Source organism: Crassostrea angulata, chromosome 7 (genome assembly GCF_025612915.1).
Source record: "Crassostrea angulata isolate pt1a10 chromosome 7, ASM2561291v2, whole genome shotgun sequence".
NCBI classification, from domain to species: Eukaryota; Metazoa; Mollusca; class Bivalvia; order Ostreida; family Ostreidae; genus Magallana; species Magallana angulata.
Genome location: NC_069117.1, coordinates 11981934 through 12004913, shown reverse-complemented (window position 1 = coordinate 12004913; position 22980 = coordinate 11981934). Strand labels below are relative to the sequence as shown.

Sequence of the window (22980 nt, the reverse complement as noted above, 5' to 3'; positions counted from 1 at the left end):
CCAAGAACGTTTATACAAAAACAAGTTTGAGCTTTAAAATACATAGTTATACTATTTTCATATCTTTCAGACAAATGTCTGGACAATTACTTACGATGGGATGTATCAGACGAGTGTATATTTTCCGTTTAATTCTAAAAATATATATTTATACTTCTCGATGTGACAAAGTACAAGTTAACTAGTTTTCAGATTTGAAAGGAAATTCGGTCGACCAAAATAAAAACAAAGACAAACGACTTCATTTACCAAGATGGCTGGCGCATATGAGGTAATTCAGTTTAGATATGACTTTATTTAACTCATTTTTATATGATATTATGAAGAATCTGCTTTACATTTTTGGCACAGCTTGTTTGCAGAAAATAGGGACGTGAGGTTATATTCTAAGTTGTATATATAGTATGACGTTACAAGTAACAATATAACTAACATGCGTGAATTTACAAGTTAGTATATACGTCCCTTCTGCCCCCCTCCCCCCCAAAAAATTGAAAGCAGTATAGCTTTATGAAAAAAAAATCCTAATTTTTATCCTGTTTTTGCTTACTCATACTATACATGTACAAAGCCAGTACACTGTATTCTACTACAGTTATTGCCGAGATCAAAGAGATGCCGCGGACATTATTCTCCAATATACCACGAACGTCATCAGTAAATTATCAGATCAGAAATACCTATTTGTCTCGCACTGACCATGAAAGTACAACTTCAAACCGTAAAAAGTTTTAAAACTTTGTCAATTTCACGTGATAGTTACAGACAAAACATGCTGTATTGCCTCAAATGTTTATTTTTAAGAGATCAATGCGGCTGTTCCTAGGAATGCTGGAGAAAACGTACCCAATTTATAGGGTACGTTTTCTCCAGGAGAAAACGTACCCAGGTACGTTTTCTCTTGGAGAAAACGTACCCTATGAAAATAATTAATAATGGTTTTCATGGATATTCTTAAATGAAACAAAATAAAATATACAATGAACATTTGTAGCATTTGTTGCTGTTGTTTTTAAATGCATAGTCACGTACTTAAATTATTAAGACAATAATATGTAACATACATATACACGAACATGGCCTGAGCAATTTAATTAGTTGACAATTAATACACCATAAACGAGACCGTTAAATAATTAGTTTTTATTGCAATCTCATTTGGAAAACTAAATGATTAGTATCTCAAGAAGTCGATATCGCATTATTTATTTATTTATTTATTTATTTTTTTTTTACATTTTTTTGAAATTTATCTTTAAAACAAAGTTGCTTAATAAAACCAAGTCCACTGAAGTCTATATGGAAACTACTACTAAAAGTTGCTACAATTATTATAAAGATATTATTCATAAAATGAATATATTTCTATACATCTATGCATTGAAATATGCATTAAAGTAGCATTTGAAAAATTATTTAATATGTCCAACCCCTTTAAAACAATAAAGTATCTATAAAACTCTTACATTTCTGTATATTTATTATGCAAAATAGTATTTAAAAGTATTAAAAACTATTAAGTAGTATACCAGGTAATTATAATTTTCATAGGGTACGTTTTCTCTTGGGTACGTTTTCTCCTGATACCGTTCCTAGGACCTCCCTAGCACATTTTCACTGCATGTTTTTACATAAAATATCTAACTGTATTAGTAATAATGGTATTAAATTGCCCTTAAAATATTTGGAATATGATTCAAAGATATTTTATAAATAAGTAAAGAGTATTAAAAATCCAAAGAAAAATTCTGTCGTTTGCATGTGATTCCTTTGATCGATACACATGTAAACATTACTAACAAAACCATTGGGGTTACACGGAACAGCCGTCAAAATGACCTAGATCGTGTCTAAAGGAGAAACAATCTGTAGAAATACTGGGCTGTTAGTAGAATAGAAATAAAGTTTTTCTTATCAGGAATGTTGCAGGATAACCTCCTCGGTCTCGAAATGTTGTTTGAAATATAAAAGCCTCAGCTTTTATATTTCAAAACAACATTTCTCGACCTCGGAGGTTATTCTGCAACATTCACGAAAACTCGTACTTTATTTAAGTAGAGGGTGCATTATTTTTTTTTAATATATTTTATTATATAAGAAATGAACCCAATATCTAATCAAGTTGATATTAATCTGTTCAAAATTCAAAAGTAACGTCAGGAGGATTAGTACATTTTTGACGTTAATGCATTGTGATGTGTCCTGTGATGTTCAAACCATGTTATACAAATTTAACTAAATTTTTCTATCCAATCAGATGCCACGTTACAATTAGAATTAAATTATGTTCAATTTTAGTTTTTTTTATTGTTATAACTCAACTTCTTTGGTTAAGGCAAATGAAGTTAATATCAACATTTAAATTATATAATCGCTTGTAATTTTGGAATGTGACCCAAGTTAAGCATGTTTTTTTTTTTTAATTTATATTACTGGCATGCGACCAGTTCTCGTTGAGTACCAATTCTCGCCAGTCATTGTGACGTCATTATATCAATACATAAATTATATATAAAAAATGTACTGGCAAGAAATGGTACTCGGGGAGAACTGGTCGCACGCTAGTACAGGTTGAACTAAGTTATTAACCTATACTTTTAAACTGATTTAAGTTATGGTATAATTTTTTTCATCCTCATCTATTCTTTTTCTTCAGAACATTAGTGTGGAGTGCCAGCAACTGTCTGCTTATTATTTTAATACATGTATGTGTTGATTGTGCAACTGGTAAACTGGAATCATTTGGTTTACAAAACAAGCACTTTTCAATGTCAAGCTAAAGAGTCAAATCATCAACAATATTTCAAACTATCAGGCCAATTAATTGAAATTCTTTCAGAAAAATCCTGGAGACCACAGACGCAAGTGGGATAAGGATGAATATGAACGTCTTGCACAGGAAAGATTGGAAGAAGAGGAGAGAAAACAGCTTGAGAAAGAGCTCAGAGAACCTCATCAAAAAAGGGAGCTCCTAAAACCAAGAGAATATAAGGCAAGGGTTTTACTGGCATAGAAAATGTATCAAAATTCAACTACAAAGCAAGAAGATGAAGCTTGTAGACAAATTGTCATAAAATACCGGTACTGATGTTTTTCTACAATCTGTACCTGATTTCCCAAACTTAAAAAATATTTTGACAACAACTTAATGAAGAGCATTCAATAATGTTCAACTTTATTCTGTGGGTGCTAATTTTTGAGTTCTGATTCCAATACAGGTAGTTTTATCACTTGCCATTTCTTAATATGGCACAGAACACAACAAATTTCTTAGTAGGATGGTTGGAGAGATATTTTTGTTTACAAGGGGAGTCCCAAGGCCATTTTGTTTGGTAAATTCAGTGTATAACATACTGTAATCTGTATGTCCAAAATATCAGGGGATGGGATCATTGGCCCCTCTAGATCTGAATATGTGAATTGATGACTAATATGAAACCTGTAGAAGTCACAATATTTGTAAAATTTTGTTAAAAGAAAAGTTGTAAATGTAAAAATATCACTTGTTAACAAAAATACAATGTTATCTCAGAGCTCTTGGAGATGATTTAAATAAATTTAAAAAATATGTATTTTTACAGGTTGATTTGGATTCAAAACTTGGAAAGTCACAAGTCATCACAAAAACAACTCCAGCTTCACAACAGGGAGGGTAAGAGGCTCCTTCTCAGAGATTCAGTTAATTTATTGTGTCAGTCTGTTTTGATTATAAATGCTTTAAAAGTATTGTAGGTATTTATTACAGACATTGAATTATAAACAGTATTCATATATTTGGGTTTTTTCTGTTCATAGATACTACTGCAATGTCTGTGATTGTGTCGTAAAAGACTCCATTAACTTCTTAGATCACATCAATGGCAAAAAACGTAAGTTTATTTGGAATTACTGTATTTGGTCAGTATTTAACACACATATTTATCATTATATTAATATTCTAACATACTTTCATTGTTTTGAAAGATCAAAGAAATTTGGGAATGTCCATGAAAATCGAAAGATCATCTTTAGATCAAGTTAAGAAGAGATTTGAAATCAACAAAAAGAAAATGGAAGAGAAAAAGAAGGAGTATGATTTCGAAGAACGATTAAAAGAGCTGAAAGAAGAGGTATGTCATTAACTCATTATAGATTTGAAAATAAGTGAAGTACAGGGACAACTAAAAGATCAGGCTAAAAAAAATCTTTGAGTCAGCAACTCTTTGAAAGCAGATTTTAGACAACAATTACCAAAAAGTATACATGAATTTCAATATACATTGTATATCACACACTGTAATATACTTTTTGATGGTATTATTCGTTTCAACTTGTGTATTGGAAAACTGTACTGCCATAGTTACGGTATATCATTTGATAGATATTCAGTAATAAAGCAATGTATAGAGTACAGACAGTTTTTAAATTATTTCATAGGAAGAAAAACAAAAGGCCTACAAAAAAGAAAAAAGGAAAGAAAGGAAACGCAAAGCTGAACCCGATGATTCCGAGGGTCCTTCAGATATGGCAGCTGTCATGGGATTTTCAGGATTTGGGGGGTCTAAAAAGTGACGTTGTTCAATGAAAGACTCCAATAAATAAATTCATTGACATTTTGTTATCATTGTGTAAATATTTAAAAAAAAAAGTTTATTCATCACTTTATCGTGGATGTTTTGATTGCAATGGTCATAAAAAATAAACACCATTATTAAAAAGTGTGTAAAGTTGTGGGCAAGTTGAAAGCATTTTGAATCATTATATTTCAAAATGTTGTACAAAACTGAATGTTGTAGCATTTTACTATGGATAAGTTAGAAGTTAAGTAAGTTTATAAATATGTGGTATGATAAATTATGCAAATACAAAATGTACCAAATTTCAATTTCAAATAATTTGTGTGTTCTTTAAAATTCATACAATGTATTAAGTGATGTAAATCTGCTCAACTTGAGTAGAGGAGTCCACCTATAAATGTACCATACATGGGTAATGAACTAAATACAAAGTAGCACCAACAATTGATAAAATGTGAATTTATGGTATTTATATAAAATGTACATTTGTACTTTGATCCTGTTCAAATTCAAACATCACTTGAAAAACTGTTAGTACATGCGTCTTACTTTAATGTAAGATACTTTAATTGGAATTTATTGATAAACAATTTTCAAGAACAACAATTCATCCTTATTTTTATACAATAATTGATAATAAAAGTATATGATTGAGTAAAATGGGAATCTAAAAAATGTCATCCTCATGGAACAAATCTGTGAAGTTGCTTCTGCTCTCTTGCTTGGCGCTTGAGATGAATCTGGAATCATAGAGATTAGACATGTAATGAAAAAATTCATCTTCACAAGCCAAGGGTTTTTAAATTACTCCTCTCTGTAAATGAGGAAAGGAATAGATCATGGCTATAATATAAAAAAAATGTGTCAGAGCTTACATTTTTATTTTGGTCTAATATTGAATGGAATATAAAATTTGTCTAATTATACTCTATGAATTGCAGTTTACAGTTTAATATTAAAGGGTATTCAAGTCAATAATATATTCCTTGGTTTAATAGGTAAAAAAATATTAGATGAGGAAGTGATTCCCCAGTTGTTGGCTTGCTTAGAGAAATTTTTAAACACACAAAAATTACTTGCCTTCTTGTTTGCATATTTGTTTCTGTGGTTGGACTTGGTTTGGAAAACATCTGAAATACATCTTTCTTTTCATCGCCAGCACAAACCTGCTCCAGCTATTAAAGACATATTTTACATGAATTCATTGCTTTGTTTTTTTATGAAAATGGTAAATTTATTGATATGCAGAACATGATAATTAGCAAAACCTACATCGATTCCTGTGGAGTCCAATTTCTTTTCTGTATGATGAACATTTTGTATTTGCTGTACATTTTTGTCTTCTATCTCACTTTGTCTGATTTCCTGAGCTGTAGTTTGATTCTGAATATGTGTACTATTTACAATTTCCTGGCTATTATTAGGACTGCTCAAATTACTACTCTGAAGCTGGGAGCCATCAATTGAATTCTGAGTATTCAGAAGTAGAACTGTTTCCTCACACATTTTCAGCTCATTTTCCTTCTCCTTATCATCTTTCTCCTCCTCCTCTTTCTCCACCTCCCCCTCCTCCTCACTACTCTGTGTAACCACAAATTTATCCTCCTCAGAAGTCAAGGAGACAGGCTACAGAAAAAAAAGCATAGACAAAAATGAATAAATTTCATATGAACAATAAGTAGAAGTACTTGTGACTGAATGGGAGAAATACCGTAATGATGGACCAGACTGGGATATAAACTCAGACCCCCTAAAGCTCTACCTACTGAGGTATTTGGCATCAGTATTTGAACAGGTCTGACCTTTACATTTCTCCCTCCTTAAATGATCTTCGCCCTCAAAGATTACCCCAGGCTTTTCCCCTGGCAGAGTTAACATGTCACTACCGAGGTTGGCCATATCCCAAATATAACCGAATGGGAGAAATAATGGTAGTCAGACTACCATAGTTCAACTACCGCCACCAGATAACTAACTTCTTAGAGCACCTGACTAGAGATTCAGGATTTGAATCCTGGTCTCGTTTGTCATTATTTCTCCCATCATGTTACATAAATTATCCAAGTATATTGTCAACTTAAATAGCAATTCAAATGAAATGAAACTACAAACCTCATTGATCCCTGAGAGACTTGGAGAACTAGCATCAGTATCAGTGGTATCCTGACACTGTATCGCTTGTTGCATTCTAAGTATTGCTGACATTATAACTTGATTTGTCTGTTTTCTATCATCCATAACTGTTGAAGAATTGTCACTGTCATTACTAAGATCATCATTAAAATATAAACAGGACTCTCCCATGGGGGAATTTTGGATGCTGTCAATCTTGTTTGGAGATTCAGAAATTAATCTGTCAGCATCCATTCTTCCAACTGGACTTTTAACTTTCTTTGACTTCTTACAAGGCTTTGGTGAACTGTTTTCTTCAATTTTTCTTTGTTCTTTTCTTGATTGTCTTTCAGGTTTATTGGCAGACAGTGGAGGTTTTATATTTGTCTGATCTTTTTTACACAGCTTGGGCATTTTATGTCTTTTCTCCAAGTTTTCTTTCAGACTTGAGGATGATTCTGATGATGAACTTGTAGAGTAAGCGTCTTGTGGTTTCTCAGCCACCATATGCTGACCTCTCCTCTTTCTTTTTTGCTGTGGGTTAATTTTTTTCTCTAAATTTGTAGCTTTGCACTTATAGTCAGCAAAACTATTTCTCTCTAAGGTAGATTTTTCTGGATTTCTTAGGCTGTTTGAATTTCCTAGATTTTTTTTCTTTGTACACAGTACTTTTGCGGTTTCTTCGATGTCTCCTTGTGAGCATTGACTGGCAGTGGATTCATTTTCTGATTGCAAAGATTCTGTCAGTGGTGTTACAGATAAGCTCTCAGAGTCAGAAGTTTCCTTTTCAACATCAGACTTCTTGTTTGTTCCTGAACTTATGCTTCTTCTGGTGCTTTTTCTGACAGGCTCAGTTCCACTGGAAGCTTTAGGAGAAAATGCTTTGGCCTTTTGAGGGGCTTTCTTTACCTCTTCTAGTTTTAGCTGCATTAATGATTCATTCATTTGAGGAGTTATAAGTGAATTGGTGAGTGTGTGTTTTACATTTGGTGTAGTTATGTCTGATGGTGAATTCTGAGAAGATTCTTCAGTCAATGGAGAAAGTAAATTCTTTCCTTGGTCAGCTCTCTTATCTTCATCTCTTTCTTCATTTTTTCTTTTTCTTTTAGAAATGATATTCTTTGGAATCTTGAAGTCTGTTTCATTTTCAGATTGTTGTTGGTTGTCAGTTTTAGATAAATGCTGGTTTGTTATTAAGTCTGGGTTTTGCTGAAACATGGTGACATACATATCTTCCTCTTCTACACATAAGTCATACCTTTCTATTCTTTCAAAATCATACATGTCATCATCAGTTCTGTGTAAAAGTCTTGCTCTGTTGTCATCTTCATCTGAGGAAGCTGTATTGTTTAGATCACCAAAGTTTCCTGGGGATGATGTTTTTGATGGAACTTTGTTTTGTGGAGACCCAAATGATACTCTATTCTTTGTCTTTAATTGTCGGGAAGCATCACTGAAAGATGAAAAATTATTTTTATCTGAATGTAATTAAGAGGTATTAATGTAAACCAGGACACAGTATCCAGTCTTCATAAAAACTCAAGAGTGTGTTTTACAAAAGAACTTTTTATAAATAAATGCAACATTTGCTTAGAAATTTATGTGAGGTTATCCCTTTATTGCATATGTACATTATTTATTCAAATTATCTTTTCAAAACTATTCTTAACCCTTTACATTTCTTTTACTTGCACTGATATTGTGTTAAAACTGTTAAAACATTCAGTAGTTAAAGAAAACTTAGCATTATTAATTTGGTCACATAGTTCAAATCTTTCACTTTCCATGTACCAGTCATTTACACTGTGGTTGTTTTCAGGGGTATACAACAAGATGTGTCTTTCATGGTACATTTGTACATTACCCTGCCTTTTTCAAAACTGTTTGCATCGAGACAAAATGGACAAAAATTAAGTTACTGTAAATTAATTTACCCTCCACAAACATTCCCTAACCAGCCTTATTTCAGTAGAATTCAATTTCAGTCATTCAACTTACCCACTTGGCTTTAGAATGCCCTGAACTTTTTTCTGCCTCTTTGTTGGTTTTGCCACTTTTCCCCCAACATTCTCTGGGGACGATGAATCACTCCATAGATCTTCCTTTCCTAAACTTGGTCTTCCTTTCCAAGGCACTGTTTTTCTGCAAGATTTTGCCACAACATCTTTTGGACTTCCTTCTCCTAATTTTCTTTTTTCTGTAAACCGGTTTCTGCTATGTCTTCCATCCTCTTTTCTTATCTGATTTTGTTGCAAATTAGACAATAAAGATTTGTCTTTTCTTTTTTCTTTATCAAATCTTCTTCCATATGGAGAGTCACTCTGTCTCTGAGAGAATGCCCCTGCTTGTGCTCTCTTTGTCTGTGGTTTGTTAACTCTCTTGATTTTTGGAGGTGAGAGTATTGTTTTTGTGTAGCATGATTTTTCAGCATTGTCCAGTTTCTTCCAGAGATCTTTAATTTTTTTATTAATCTGAGACTTGCATAAAAATGGATATTTTGTCTGCATCTTTGATTTCTGTTCATTGGAAAACACCTTAAAGCTGATTTTTTGTGATGCACATTTTTCAATCTCCATTATTCTGAAATAAAAGTGATGTACATAAGGAAGAATGCTGCAGTTGAATCATGGGCTCAAGTAACAAGATTAGAACACAGGAGTTCGAATTTTTATCAATAAAGCCAAAAACTTACTTTATTGACTGACCCATGAGCTATTGCTTACGCATAGCTCATGGGTCAGTCAATAAAGTAAGTTTTTTGGCTTTATTGATAAAAATTCGAACTCTTGTGATTAGAATAGGTCCAGGTATAAAGCCTTCATAATAGACCAATCCACACTTTACAAAAGTTATGTCCCATGGCCGCCATCTTTGGGGAAAAACCCATGTATTTCTCACTGTAGCCTTTGTACTTTAGAGTGTTGTAACTTCGTCATATGACATTAGAAATCCGTTTCCGCTGTGAACGTTGATTGCCCCAAGTTGGGGCAACCCACACATCGAAGGAATAAATTAAATTCCAAGAGATTTTTTCACAGGAAGCCCAAATATTTGGTTGATTAAATAAGGGAAAAGTTGTTTTTTCCCTTTTGACCTTTGGGTTGACCCCACAAAGGGGAACAACTTTTGCTAAGTGTGGATTGGACTATATTCCACACAATGTGTTCATTATTTTGATTATGACAAAAAATTATTATTCATACATGTATTAAAAATTCTGTAAGTGGCCCACAGAGGCTTGTGTAGAAAAAAAATAATTAAACAAGTGGGTACCTTGGAGGAAAAGTAGTTATTTTTCTTCCAAGGTACTCACTTTTTTACACACAAGCACCTATGAGTACCCTCCATAAAGACACCAATGTTTTTAATCCTTATCGTGTACATCATTCAGGTAATGCCAGTCTACAATATCTTACAAATAAACACTGTATATAACGCCGAAAAATAACTACATACAAAGAAATTGTAAATGGAATATTGATTTTTACTCTACCGAATATGTTTGATCGTATTTTACCGCCTTCGTTGACTCCACGATATTTCGTCCTTCAAATCTCGCGAGATTTTGATCAATGACATCACGGTGTTGCTATCAAACAACTGTGTGAAAGATGTGCAGGTGAAATAGTATAAATAGAAAGTTACCGGCAATCATGGCTTCAATGATCACATCGAGTGCTGGAGAAAGGGTTGATTTTGATTTCTTCGATACACCTAGAAACAATATTGAGTCTTTGGAATCATTAGACGAGAACAATAGAATTTACGAAGGGCCTCACTCTGAGAAAAGCAGTGAAAAACATGGCGACGTGAGCTTTAGAGCGAAAGAAAAGAAATACTCTGATTCTGAATCAAGTGACAGTGAGATTGATAGTGATGTAGACTCGGAATCTGATAAATCATATAGTTCAGAAGGATCCACAGCACGAATCCGAAGTAAGACCAAGCAAAAGAAAACTAGCAAAAAAGGGGGTTCTTACAGTTACTCTAGTGATTCAAGTACATATTCCGACGACTCATCAGGGGATGAAAGTAGAATCATTGAGGAGGAAAGAAGAAAAGCTCAAAAGAAAGAGTCGCGATATAATCGTCCGAATGATAAAACAAAAGAAGCCTGGGGACAAGGAATTGAAAGAATAGATATAACGAAGAAAACACCATCCACAGAAGATTTGTCCAAGAGAGAAAACAAATCGTCAAACGGCAAATCAGGATCAGATAGTGAAATGACTGATGTATCTCCTTTGCCGTCCCCAAGGGATTTAGACAATGGTCATGTGCAATATTCAGATCAAGTCAATGATTATTCTGGTGAGGTTCAACTCAAGAGCAAACAGTTGGACTTGAGCATCTTAATGGACGCTGTGTCTGAAATTGATAAACAGCAAAGACTTAAGAGCAATAGGAGAGTGATGTTTGAGCCTCCTAAATCCCACTGTAATGACAAGTCAAATTTCACATTTGATACTCATAGGGCAAAGCTCATTGAAAAGGAAAACCAAAGACTTTTGAAAGAAATTATGAGGCATATAGGACCAAATCAGCCAAAGAAGAAGAGGTCAAAACCTCATGCAGTAAGCGCACAGCGTGTCACTCCTTCAGCAATTAACAGACAGAGAGACCAAAGGAGAATAGAAAGTGAAAACATGGTAAGTATGCATGATAGTATTGCAGTATATATATGATATACATGTATCCTTTAAACTTTAATTACAAGAAAGATGGTGCCCCCTTACAGGCAGGTTTTTTAATAACTTTTTAAAAAGTTTTGTTTAAGATATATTGTTTGTGGAGTTTGAATCATTTTGATATTTGATAGTAATTCTTGAAATAACTCTGGATGCATCCGATGCATGTATTGAAATGAAATGTTGCATTAATATAGATAATTTTGTTATATGGTTGTGGGAAATGTTCATAGTTAATAGATCTCTATGGTTTTTTTCCCTCTGATCGTAATTGTACATGTATGCTCTGAATGTTCTGATACTGGTCCTTTCTTTCAGTTTCTATGAGCAGTAGTGCAGAATGACTTTAATTTCCTCGGGGATTACTTAGTGTTACTAACAGTATTCAGTCCTTTTAACAACGCTGTCATCAAAAACAGCAGAGCTGTCTAAATAAAAAATGAGGAAAACTGGTTCTTACAATGTTGCCCATTTATTTATATCTGCATAATAAAAAGAGTGGACTTAAAAGTTAATGCTGAGAATTTGAATTCTGGCTTCAAAGGGATTAGAGGATCAATAGTCTTATAGTGTAATTTAAATGAAATAGACTGAGTGTTCACAGTCCATATTTAGGAGATCAATGAATTTGGCACCTCTATGGTCTAACTTTAGAATCAATACCGTAATAAGAGAGCAGATATAATCTGAAATATTCCATGTGTAGATCTTTAACTGAAGTAAAATAATATTAAATGTGTTATTCATTTCTTTCTTTTATAAGAATTGTACATTAATCTATGATGGTAACTCTACTCTTTGGAAGGAAAAAAAATGGCTTTGATATATTTTTCAATCCAGATTTTACAGAAAAATTGATTAAAAAGTGACACTGTTATGGCTGTGGTTCAAGTGTAAATTATCAAGTCACACACAGCTTTGATGTGAAACGAACATTTACAAGTGTATTGTACTTTAATACTTAGAATTCATATACAAAATTGGCATATAATGTATGTGTAAAAGATTTATTGACTGAATAACCTGTTTTAGAGCATATATTTACTTAATATACATTTATACCTTGCTTGGCATTCAGACAGGTAACATCATGTTTGTATGCATTATAAACATTTATTTTTGAACCCACGCTCATTCTGCAAGCAATATTAAAATATGGTGTTCTCAGTGAAAAGAAATTCAATTTGAAGTCTATAAAAACTCATTGAAGCATCATGGCACTAGTAAGCAATATGTGGGAAAGCCTTGTAAAATTTAATGTCTCAGAGGACTTCAGTTCATAGATATACCTATCTTTATGGCTGTGTTGCAGTTTAAATGATCTTGGAAACCGGTTTGCTAAACAATCAATACGAAATAAATTTTGATGAATAGATCTAAAAGGCCTAAATTACCTCATGCTTGTAATTTCTAAATCAATATCTTTGCAGACAAGCTAGACAATCATAAGATGTATTAATTGCTGGGTAAATAGGAACCTTATTTGAACTGTTCAGCTGTTGTGGTAATGGTTTATTCCAAGATATAAACAGGTATATCTACCTGTCGATCTATGGGGCTTTGTGAGATTTTTAAAGATCATGAAGGACCGTGGTTGATTTAGTGTGGGTACACAAGTGTTTTAAGTCAGGATATGTTTTAGTAGAAAGGCTTTGTTTTATTTGGACACCACTTTGTTGATTAGAGTAGGGCAACAGCTCTTAAATCATGCTCAATTTTAGTTCATTTTGCTGATCAAACCTTGTGACCTTTTTTTTTGGGGGGGGGGGGGTTACATATTGTTAAAATAAGAAAAAAATTATAGTCCTAACTGGCTCATAATTAATGGTATTCTGTGTATCATGATTTGAAAGTTGAAAAAAAAATGGAATTTTCACATCAGCGTAGCTCCATCTTCACAATTAAGCATCTAGCAGTAGCAGGATTACCTCAGGAGAATTTTATGTTGTCATAGTAATTCTATGGTAACTGGACCTAGCTCAATCAACACAAGTCAGGGAATCAAATTAGTCCCATCTCCTCTGACACTCCATTAGTGATAATGGATTTTAGTGGTACTCGATATTGAACAAAGTCCATATAAAACACTGCAGCGTTAGTTCTCTGAAACATTCAATGGAGTTTGACTCAATTGTGACATCAGCAGGATCAGAGAGTAAAATTACCACACTTCAGAGCATACTTTACTTCCAATTGTTTTAATATTGAATATTTATTTTGAGGAACTACAATATTTTATATCAAAACCAATTCCTAGTTAAATGTATATTTACTATGTGTTCTATAACACCAATACATAAGGCATTTTATTTATCACTAAACTACTTTTTTTTTTCTCTCCAGCAATTCTTGCAACGCTTGCAGCATACCCGCCCTACCAGGGGATTGTCAAGGACGGAACAGCTCAAAGAATACAAGCACACACTCCTTCACGGAGTCCCTATAGCAGCGATGCACACATCCCCTGTACCAAACAAGACCTTTGGGGAGGGGAACATTACCCTAGGCTCTACCATGGGGAGCACAGGTGGAAGGTCAAGGCCAAGCAGTGCTAAATCTAATGCCAGCACTATCCGATCTCGTCCAGGAAGTGCAAAATCCATAGCTAGTAGTGTTGTCAGTCGGCCTTGCAGTGCAAAGTCCACATCCAGATCTGTAGACAATCGTCCAGCATGGAATGATCGTTTTGCTTTTTCTTAAAATGGAAAATTTTATTGTTGTGATCACCATGATTGATTTTAAGATTTTATGAACTGTGTCATTATTTCGATTCAGGCTTCAGCAAAAATAGGAGTAGCATGCTCAAGAGTTGCTTTTGTTTGTACAGTGTACATGTATAAGGCTCAATTATTGCAAAAGATATGAATAAGCTGTCCCAATATTTGTTTAGCTGTCTCAGCCCAGACTAGTAACCTGAATGCATTTATACTTGTACAGATCTTTAATACAAATTTTGTTTTCTCATGATTGTTATCATAGGCATTAGTGTTTTTTGTTGTTAAAACTATGAATGAATTGTGTTTTGTGAGTTGATTCTTTGCCACTTAATCATGATTTGATTTAAATAAGTAACCTTGTGAACAGTAAGATTTTGTGACATGTTACATGTAATTTATTGGTGCACGAGTTGCTAGGTTGGCTATAACTCTATTGAAGAATTTAGTAGATAAATCATTATACATTGTCAAAGATAATATTGTACATCCATTATCAATGTAATACTAGTATTGAATCATGAATCAATTTATAAATTTCATCTTGTTTAGTTGATACGAGTCCATAAAGTTCCAGTATAGAAAAAGATATTTCAGGTGGATAATTTGTTTAGTAATGTTTCTTTGAAATCTATTTCCTCGAAAAAGAGTAGAGTGTTGTATGCATATGCTAAGTAAATAAATGCAACACATTGTAATGTATTATGTATATAACTGTATGCACTTTTTAAAGCTCAACCTTTTTTTCATTGGTGGTTGTGTAATCATTGAGAAATACATGTAGTAAACCAGGGTAAGGGCCACAACTCTGTATATATTTGTGAATGTAAACGGGGCTTTTTTTATATTAAAGGAAGGTATTTCCTGGAGAAAATTTTCATTGTAAAGTCTTAGCAACAACTTCGTTTTCAAATAAAGAAAATGTTAGTTAGTTTTTCTTTTCTTATCATTCCACAAGTTGTTTCCTAGCTTGGTTGCTGTTCAAAACAGAGGTCTTGGAATAATAAAGTGGTGTTTAAATTACCTGTATATTTGCCCGTCTGTTTGCCAGCTCTCAAGCAAATGTGTCTATATTTTGAATGTTGAACAAATTTTGCTGAAGGATCTTGTAATTCTCTATTTTTATTAAGCATTGCATAAAACAGAACTCTTTAATTTTCCCTTATTCTAAAATTTGCTTAGATATTTGAAAAACATTCATTAATTCCAGTAAATTCATTTCTAGATTTATCAAACATGCCATCATAAAGCCATGTTATGCAATATTAAGGTGAGCACAATATGCCATCTGGCTTAATTAAAAGGTTTATAATTGCAATATTTCAGAATCCATAGTTAATGAACCAGTTAAGAAATAGATTTTAAGCAAGTATAATAAATGAAAGTACATGTATAATAAAAGGGATTATCAACTGCGTCTGAACCAATCATACTTCAGTTTTTAACATGAAAGTATTCTAAAATATTTTGTAACAGACATAACAAACGTAACGATAGCGTCCATTCCGGATAACTACGCGGTCCCCTTTGTCTCTCGATCAAAGATTAAAAAGGCGGAACACGTGAATAATGAACGATGCATTTTTTGCTTTGATAGATAGAACTCACTAGAAAATGTACTTTAATTGATATGTCAACCAAAAAGTGAGAGCGAGTGAACACGGTACCCTTAACATGGTTCCAGTTTCAAGTTGATAGTATACAATTATTTAATGCTTTAGCAGTTAATAGACCAGAATATTTTTCCCGAGGTGCAGGGAACAGCTCAGTATGATCTGTTGGCCTCGGGGGCAATAGATCTGCACCAAGGGAAAAAAATTCTGGTCTATTTACTGTTCAAGCGTTAAATAATTGTTTTAATACCTAATTCCTTTTTTAATTTTCGGGGTTTACAATTTGCATATTGCAGATGGTTTTCGTGCCATTATGCAATATACTATGATTTATTTTTTTTTCATCTTTAACATGCACAAAACCTGTTGCATGCATTACAACATCTCAATTTAATATTAGTTTACACAAAGAAGGGGGGGGGGGGCGGGGTCTTCAACCCATTAGATTTTAAATACATGTAGTCTTTTACCTTATATGAGGCTTTAAAACTGTTGATTAATTGATACTCCATTTTGATAACATTGAATTTGGTTTCACGAAGTACTAAAACAGCGTCTATGTAAAAGAATATACATTCCATGAGAACTATCGAAAGGGTGTAACATTAACATACCCGTGTTCTGAAATACGTAAAAAAGGTATTCCATGTATAACGACCACATTTTGTACCTAATAAATGAATGGTCCGATATTCGTAATCATGATATCATTTTGACAGTGTTATCAAATAAAAATACTCCACCAAAGGAATTTTCAAAATTTTGATTATGGTCCAACTAATTACACCTTGAATTTTGCATTAAAGTCTATGCGCAACATATGTTTTATTAAGATATTGTAAAAAGTAACTTAAAATTCATAGAACTCTCTTGGTTAATACATGCATAAACTTTCTCTTTATTAATATATTAAAGAAAATGGAAAACTTACCGCAGATATTTTGACGAAATTAAAATTTTCTTTTTTTTGTCAAGGGGGAGATAACTCTTTAAAAATTTTGAAGTGCAAAATGACCGGCTTCTTATATGTTGTCAGTCATGTGAATTTGGTTCATTTCGCTTTCATTGTTATCTCGCAATACATATTTAACTAGTTTAAAATGATTCAAAATTGTTCAATATCCCTTCATTATACATTGAATACCTTAAATACTGAAATCTGATTGGTTTAGACGCAGTTCATAATCCGTTCTATTACCCTCGGCGTTAGCAACACACTTAGCAACGGGTAACATTAAGAATTGTTACATGCGCGAAAATTATGCGCGTACGGTTCGCTGTAGAATTCACGTTATTCCTATATTAAAGCAGTACAATTTTCTTAAAAATTAACACATTCAGTATAACAAAATAAATAGTGCCTGTTTGGGAGGATAACAGTTGAAATCGACACCCCTCGAAAACTATTGTCAACCTCCGCTTCGCGTCGGTTGACAATGATTTTCTCGGGGTGTCAATTTCAACTGTTACCCTCCCAAACAGGCACTATTTATATAATGGCATGTTGAACAGAGAAATTCGATATGGTCAGAAGACATACGCTCTGAGCTACCGTGGGTTCTTGTGTCATCAGCTTTATTAAAGGCTACGTCCATGACTTTGTGTAGAGCGATCGATTTAACTGATCGCACAATAACCCACTTTACTACTCCATAGATCACAAAAAGAGCATTTATTTACTAAATAAATGGCCATTTTACAAAATAAATGTAAGTATGATGTAAGCAAATAATTTCTTGAATTTTTTTTAATTTGTAAAATCTATATTAACTATGGCGTCATACCTCTGTTCTTTAATTGTATATAGATAGTACATATTAATATTGTAACATATAATATTAATCTTTTTGAACACAATCTTAATCATAACCTTAGATGAATGGTAAAAAAATGGTTGTTGAAATTCAATCCACAGAAAACCAAAGCTGTATTTTTCCATTTGAAAAATGTACATCATTTTCCTAATTTATTTTTTGAAAATTGTCAATTGGAATATGTTACTGAACACAGACATCTTGGTATACAGTTATCTTCAAACTAAAGTTGGTCAGAACATATTGATAACATTGTTAAAAAAGCTTATAAAAAACTGGGGTTACTTAAAAAGCTAAAATTTTCGGTTTCAAGGGATATTCTATCACAAATGTATGTATCTATTGTAATATGCTGCCGAAGTATGGACTGGTTGCACACAGATGGACATAGAAAAATTGGAAAAGGTTCAATTAAATGCCGCAAGAATAGTAACTGGGTTCACAAGTTTTGCTTCAAGAAACTCAATTTATTTTGAAACAGGTTGGGAACCTTTGGAATACAGAAGAAATAGAGCTAAATTAATAAATATGTACAAAATGCACAATAACTTAGTACCTACTTACATACAAAACATTGTACCATATACAAGAGGCAGTGTTTCAAGTTACACAACTAGAAACTCTCTTGATTATTCTGTTCCAAAATTTAGATTAGAACTATTTAATAAATCATTTATTCTTGATACTGTCAGAAGATGGAATGCCCCAAGTCTTAATACAAGGGAGGCAACCTCTATTAAAATATTTAAAAAATGTTTATACAATGATACGGTAAAGCCTCAGAAACATCTTTCATTTGGAAAAAGATTTTTAAACATAACTCATACACGTTTGAGACACAACTGTATTTTAAATTCTGTCTTATTCTGCTGTAACTTAATAGCCAGTCCAAACTGTTCGTGTGGCTTATTAGAAGATGCATATCATTTGTTTTTTGTCTGTAAAAAGAGTACAAGAGCTCGGAATTCTCAAATGAATAAGCTATTGACATTATAGATGCACATTTACTGTTATGGGGGGGGGGTGATTCTTTGACAAATACACAGAACACTGAAACTTTCAAGACGGTACAAATTTTTTTGAGTGAATGTGGTCGCTTTTCAAAATATTTCTGAATTGATAAGGTGATCATTATATATGTAGTAGATTGTTTATTCGTGTATATTTATTTGTATTCATATCTAACGTTATTAATTACTGGCAATATTAAATTTTATAAAATTTCATTATTAGGAGAAGACTATCTAAGTTATTTAGAACGTGTGTCTAATTCATTTGATTTAATCAATAAAATACATGTATGTTCAATTCAATACAATTCATGTAAATCTACAATGTACATAGTTTAATATGTTGCATGCTGACATAACTAACATGACTGTCGATATGTAGACATATTGGACAGAAAGATAACTTGCATACAAACCGCCATACCAATTAATGCTATATATGAATAAAAACTTTGATCCACCCACTTGTTTTGCAAGGATTCCCCAAACCAGCCTCGATGTCAAATACAAATTGATCCAAAACGAGGCAACTAGGTCATATGCGAAAAAATAAACAGTGGAGGGAAACTCTGGCGATGATCATTATGTCTTAGTTGATTTCGAATTTTTTGATTCGTACAATTTAGTTTCATAATGAGTATGTTAAACCAAGCTGCCGTGGAAGCCCTTTGTTCGGCAACGTATTTGGAAAACTACCTCGATACCATGGAAAACCTACCTAACGATCTACAGCGAGTCGTTACACAAATGCGCGAGTTGGACATCCAATGCAGAGGTATCTATTACTTCATTTACCATCTGTTTTGTTTTTACAGTTAATTTCTTTAAAGCTGTTTGCGGAATTTCGTTTCAGGCAAAGTAATGTAGACAGTAGATCAATGCATGTTCGAATTTCCTCTATGCGTCCAAACCGACAAAACGTGTTCTGTATAGATTGACTATAATGTAATATGTTTGATATAAAATTGTAAACCAGTAAGTAAAACAAAATTGTTAAAACAAAAATTGTATAATTCTTACAAACAAAATGTTTTGAATTATATTTTGCATTGCAGATATCATGCAAGATATTGAATATCACCAGGATATTTACTCTAAGGAGGTGGAAGGCGTTACCAAAAAGAAGGCATTGATGTCTATTCAAAGGGCACTGATAAGGTGTCAAGAGATAGGGGATGAAAAACTGGGACTTATGGCAGTTATAGCAGATCATATTGAAAACAGACAGCGGCAGCTGGAGCAAGATAGAGAAAACTTGGGTAAGAAGCCTTGCAGCAGGTCCTGTCTTCATAAAAACTGTAAATTAGTAATTTGAAGACCTGACAACAGTGAATTTTGAGGCTGGGTTTGTAAAAATTCAGAATAAAGTATTAAATGGATTTTTCTGAGATTTTATGATTGATATCACCTAAAGTTTATGTTAGGTGTTCTTCAAATTAAATGAAGAGAAGATGCTAAGTATTTTATGCAGCTCTTTCTAAACTATATAATACATGTGCAAATGTCAGGGCCAAAAAAAAATCAAGGGGGGGGGGGGGGGGGTTCGTACTTTTGGAAAGTCTATTTGTTGTATTATTTTTGTGAATAATTGCAAATTTTTGCAAGTAAAGGCCAATAATGTATAACAATATGCAAATGATCATATCAAAAAAAGAGGAAATAGATATCTAAAATCTATAACACACAATAACAAACTCTACATTATTTGTGTATTGATGAGTGAGAGATTTTTTTATATTTTAGATCCAACATCATCAAGAGAAATTGAAAGAGAAGAGCAACCACTTACCATAGTGACTCAATCAAGACCTGTGAAGACAGAAGAAAAGGTAGACAAAGTGCCGATGAAACGACAACGGCGACAGAAGACAACAAGTGAATCTATAACCAAGGAGGAAGAAAAGAAGGTTGGAGGAGAAAATTATATCTTTGCATGTATTCATAATGTCATGACAACTACATGTATCAAATCTGTACATCCAGTTTTGTGTGTCACAAAATTTGCAAAAATTATAAAAACTTTTTTTATTTGTGTCAGTCATACACTGTATTTTTTGATATAAAATATTACTTATCGCAAAAAATATTGGATATTATTTCTGGGTGCTGAATATTTTGCTTTGTAAAAGTGAACATGTAAAAAGCAAAAATTAGATCATCCTGAAAATTACTGGATATACGGTACTTATTTATATTGATAACAATTCATAATTTTTCAGTTGAAATATTTTTAGATACAGTGTGTTTTCTTACTGAATATTAAGATAAGTTGTTACTTTTGCTCTTATTATTATACTGGTACATGTACTCAATTGCATGCCAAGAATGTAAGCATATCAAAAAGATTGATTTAGAAAGGCATTAGCCCTGGATTTTGATTCTTCTAGGCAACATTATATTGAATCATCAGAATTAAACAATTCATTTGACTGGGTTTGATTTGTAGGAAATGATCCCTGACAAAGGCCCAAAGAAGAAAAAGAAAAGAAAGGCGTCAAAGAAAGAGCAAGCACCTGCCAGTCCTATTGAACCTCCCATTGATCCTGATGAACCTATCTACTGCCTGTGTCAGCAAGTGTCCTATGGAGAAATGATAGGCTGTGACAATGATGTTTGTGATATTGAATGGTTTCACTTCAATTGTGTTGGACTTGTGAACAAGCCAAAAGGAAAGTGGTTCTGTCCAAACTGCCGGGGAGAGAACAGTAAAGTGATGAGAAAATTTGACAAGTGATTAAATTAGGTTCTTGGAATGAAATGTGTTTCAATATTAATTTTGAAGTCATGAAATGTCCTTATTTAAGAAAAAGAAATCAGTATATTGTTAAATTCATTCATGCAGTTATGGAAAGAAGGTATCTAATACCACAACTGAGAGATTTATGTTCTGTTTTCTATCCCTGCCATATTTAAAGAATTCTATATACACAAAATGTATATGTAAGAAAAACCATAATTGTGAATTTTTTTCATTCCTCCGTGTTTAATATTCATGTACCTTTTATTGCATGGTCTGGTTCAATATTCTGTACAGAAATTTTTAAAAGATCTATGTAAAAATTTGGTGGTAAAAAAAAAAACCAAAAAATGTTTTAATTGCAAAGTAAAAGGTGCTAATACAAGAAACAAGTATGTACCTAGTATACTGGTGTTTTCAAGTAATTAAATAAAACACTTTTAATAAAAATCAAATTCTATACGTTACTGATATTAAAAAAGGAATATTTATGTGGGTAGCTGAAACTGAAAGATTAGTGCTACGTTTTAGATTTCCTTTAAGCTTTTCAACAAATGAAATTGTTATCTAAAGCTATGAATTCTTTTAACAGATTGTATGTAAAATATATATATATCATTGAAGTACAGCAGATATGGAAACATCTCTATAAACAATTTAATGTTATTACAAGAACAAATGAAAGATCATCTTCAGTTTATAGTATAATGCACTTTTACTGATGTATTAAAAACAAAAAATAAAAGTATGGTATATTCCTACAGAACTTTAATGATTCTATGAAATATAGTATATGTTTTACTATGTCAATGTGTTCAGTTAGAATAGTTTTACAAATATATATAAATAAAAATATTGTTTCACACATTTGTATGATGTTATTTTCATTATTTTATAGTGCATTGGTTTATTGTCAAATTTTAATATGCATGTTAAATGTAATGTACCACAAAGGACTATATATGATAAGGGCCTAAAATGGCCCCCTAAAATGAACATCATCATTTTACTATCATTCTTCTTTGTTTTCTTTGTACAGATATGTATGTGATGTCTTTACATTATATTCATTTTGGTTCAAGTGCCCACAATTTAGAAATATGACATTGTAAAGACAACCTTTTCCCGCCATTTTTGCATTTTTAGTGTAAAATAGCTTGTTTTCAAGCAGTTTTTCCTTCCGAAAACATAGAGCGCATTCTTGAACAAATAAAATTTTTTAATCAGAGATGTATTTAGCCAAGACTAATAAGTGACAAAAAAATTTTCCTTGTTCAAGCATGCGCTCTATATTTCCCATTCGTAAATAGATAAGAAAAATGTCAATTTTTGGCTGATTTTGATTGAATTATAGAAATGGCGTCACTGCTGACGTCATATACTGCCAGTGAGTGCAAATAAATCAAATAAATAGATGAAAAATATATTTTATATCAACTCTTCTAAAAAATTAGTTAGCATTTTATTGTACCCGAAACACTTAAAAAATGGCGAATTATGGGGGCCAAATTTAACTCTTATCATATATAGTTCTTTGCATACTTTTTGAAGAGAGGTAGATTTTTAAAGAATTTTGAGGCAAACAAGAATAAAAAAACTATTATTTTTTCATGAAGTTAGGAAATTATGAAAACAATTCCAGATCTACCCCAAAAATTAAATAATTGTCTTTCATCTCAAATTTCAATCGAGTTCAAACTTCTCTGATCTATGACGTTAATGTTTATGACGTCATA

At 32.5% G+C, this 22980-nt stretch overlaps 4 protein-coding genes across 5 annotated transcripts; 3 read left to right on the top strand and 1 right to left on the bottom strand.

Moving 5' to 3' along the window:
• The first annotated feature begins 112 nt into the window (after window positions 1-112).
• Window positions 113-5116, top strand: LOC128157165 (zinc finger matrin-type protein 2-like). Its single transcript, XM_052819587.1, has 6 exons — window positions 113-271; window positions 2840-2992; window positions 3582-3652; window positions 3796-3869; window positions 3964-4109; window positions 4417-5116. Exons 1-6 carry the CDS (start codon window positions 254-256, stop codon window positions 4549-4551), a joined length of 597 nt encoding a protein of 198 aa, XP_052675547.1. The 5' UTR covers window positions 113-253; the 3' UTR covers window positions 4552-5116.
• LOC128157161 (dentin sialophosphoprotein-like) lies at window positions 4622-10223 on the bottom strand. Of its 2 annotated transcripts, XM_052819582.1 has the most exons (6): window positions 10162-10223; window positions 8667-9248; window positions 6669-8121; window positions 5829-6182; window positions 5637-5731; window positions 4622-5296 (listed from the first exon to the last, which is right to left on the bottom strand). In XM_052819582.1, the coding sequence occupies exons 2-6, from the start codon at window positions 9242-9244 to the stop codon at window positions 5224-5226; spliced, it is 2553 nt and encodes an 850-aa protein (XP_052675542.1). In that variant the 5' UTR covers window positions 9245-9248; window positions 10162-10223; the 3' UTR covers window positions 4622-5223. The 2 variants fall into 2 exon arrangements, with proteins under 2 accessions (XP_052675542.1, XP_052675541.1); XM_052819581.1 differs by having other exon boundaries at window positions 4622-5731.
• A 14-nt stretch (window positions 10224-10237) lies between these two features.
• LOC128157164 (cilia- and flagella-associated protein 97-like) lies at window positions 10238-15001 on the top strand. Its single transcript, XM_052819586.1, has 2 exons — window positions 10238-11317; window positions 13700-15001. Exons 1-2 carry the CDS (start codon window positions 10322-10324, stop codon window positions 14054-14056), a joined length of 1353 nt encoding a protein of 450 aa, XP_052675546.1. The 5' UTR covers window positions 10238-10321; the 3' UTR covers window positions 14057-15001.
• A 4024-nt stretch (window positions 15002-19025) lies between these two features.
• LOC128193274 (inhibitor of growth protein 1-like) lies at window positions 19026-22111 on the top strand. Its single transcript, XM_052866621.1, has 4 exons — window positions 19026-19282; window positions 19563-19766; window positions 20251-20414; window positions 20954-22111. The coding sequence occupies exons 1-4, from the start codon at window positions 19141-19143 to the stop codon at window positions 21239-21241; spliced, it is 798 nt and encodes a 265-aa protein (XP_052722581.1). The 5' UTR covers window positions 19026-19140; the 3' UTR covers window positions 21242-22111.
• The last annotated feature ends 869 nt before the right edge of the window (window positions 22112-22980 follow it).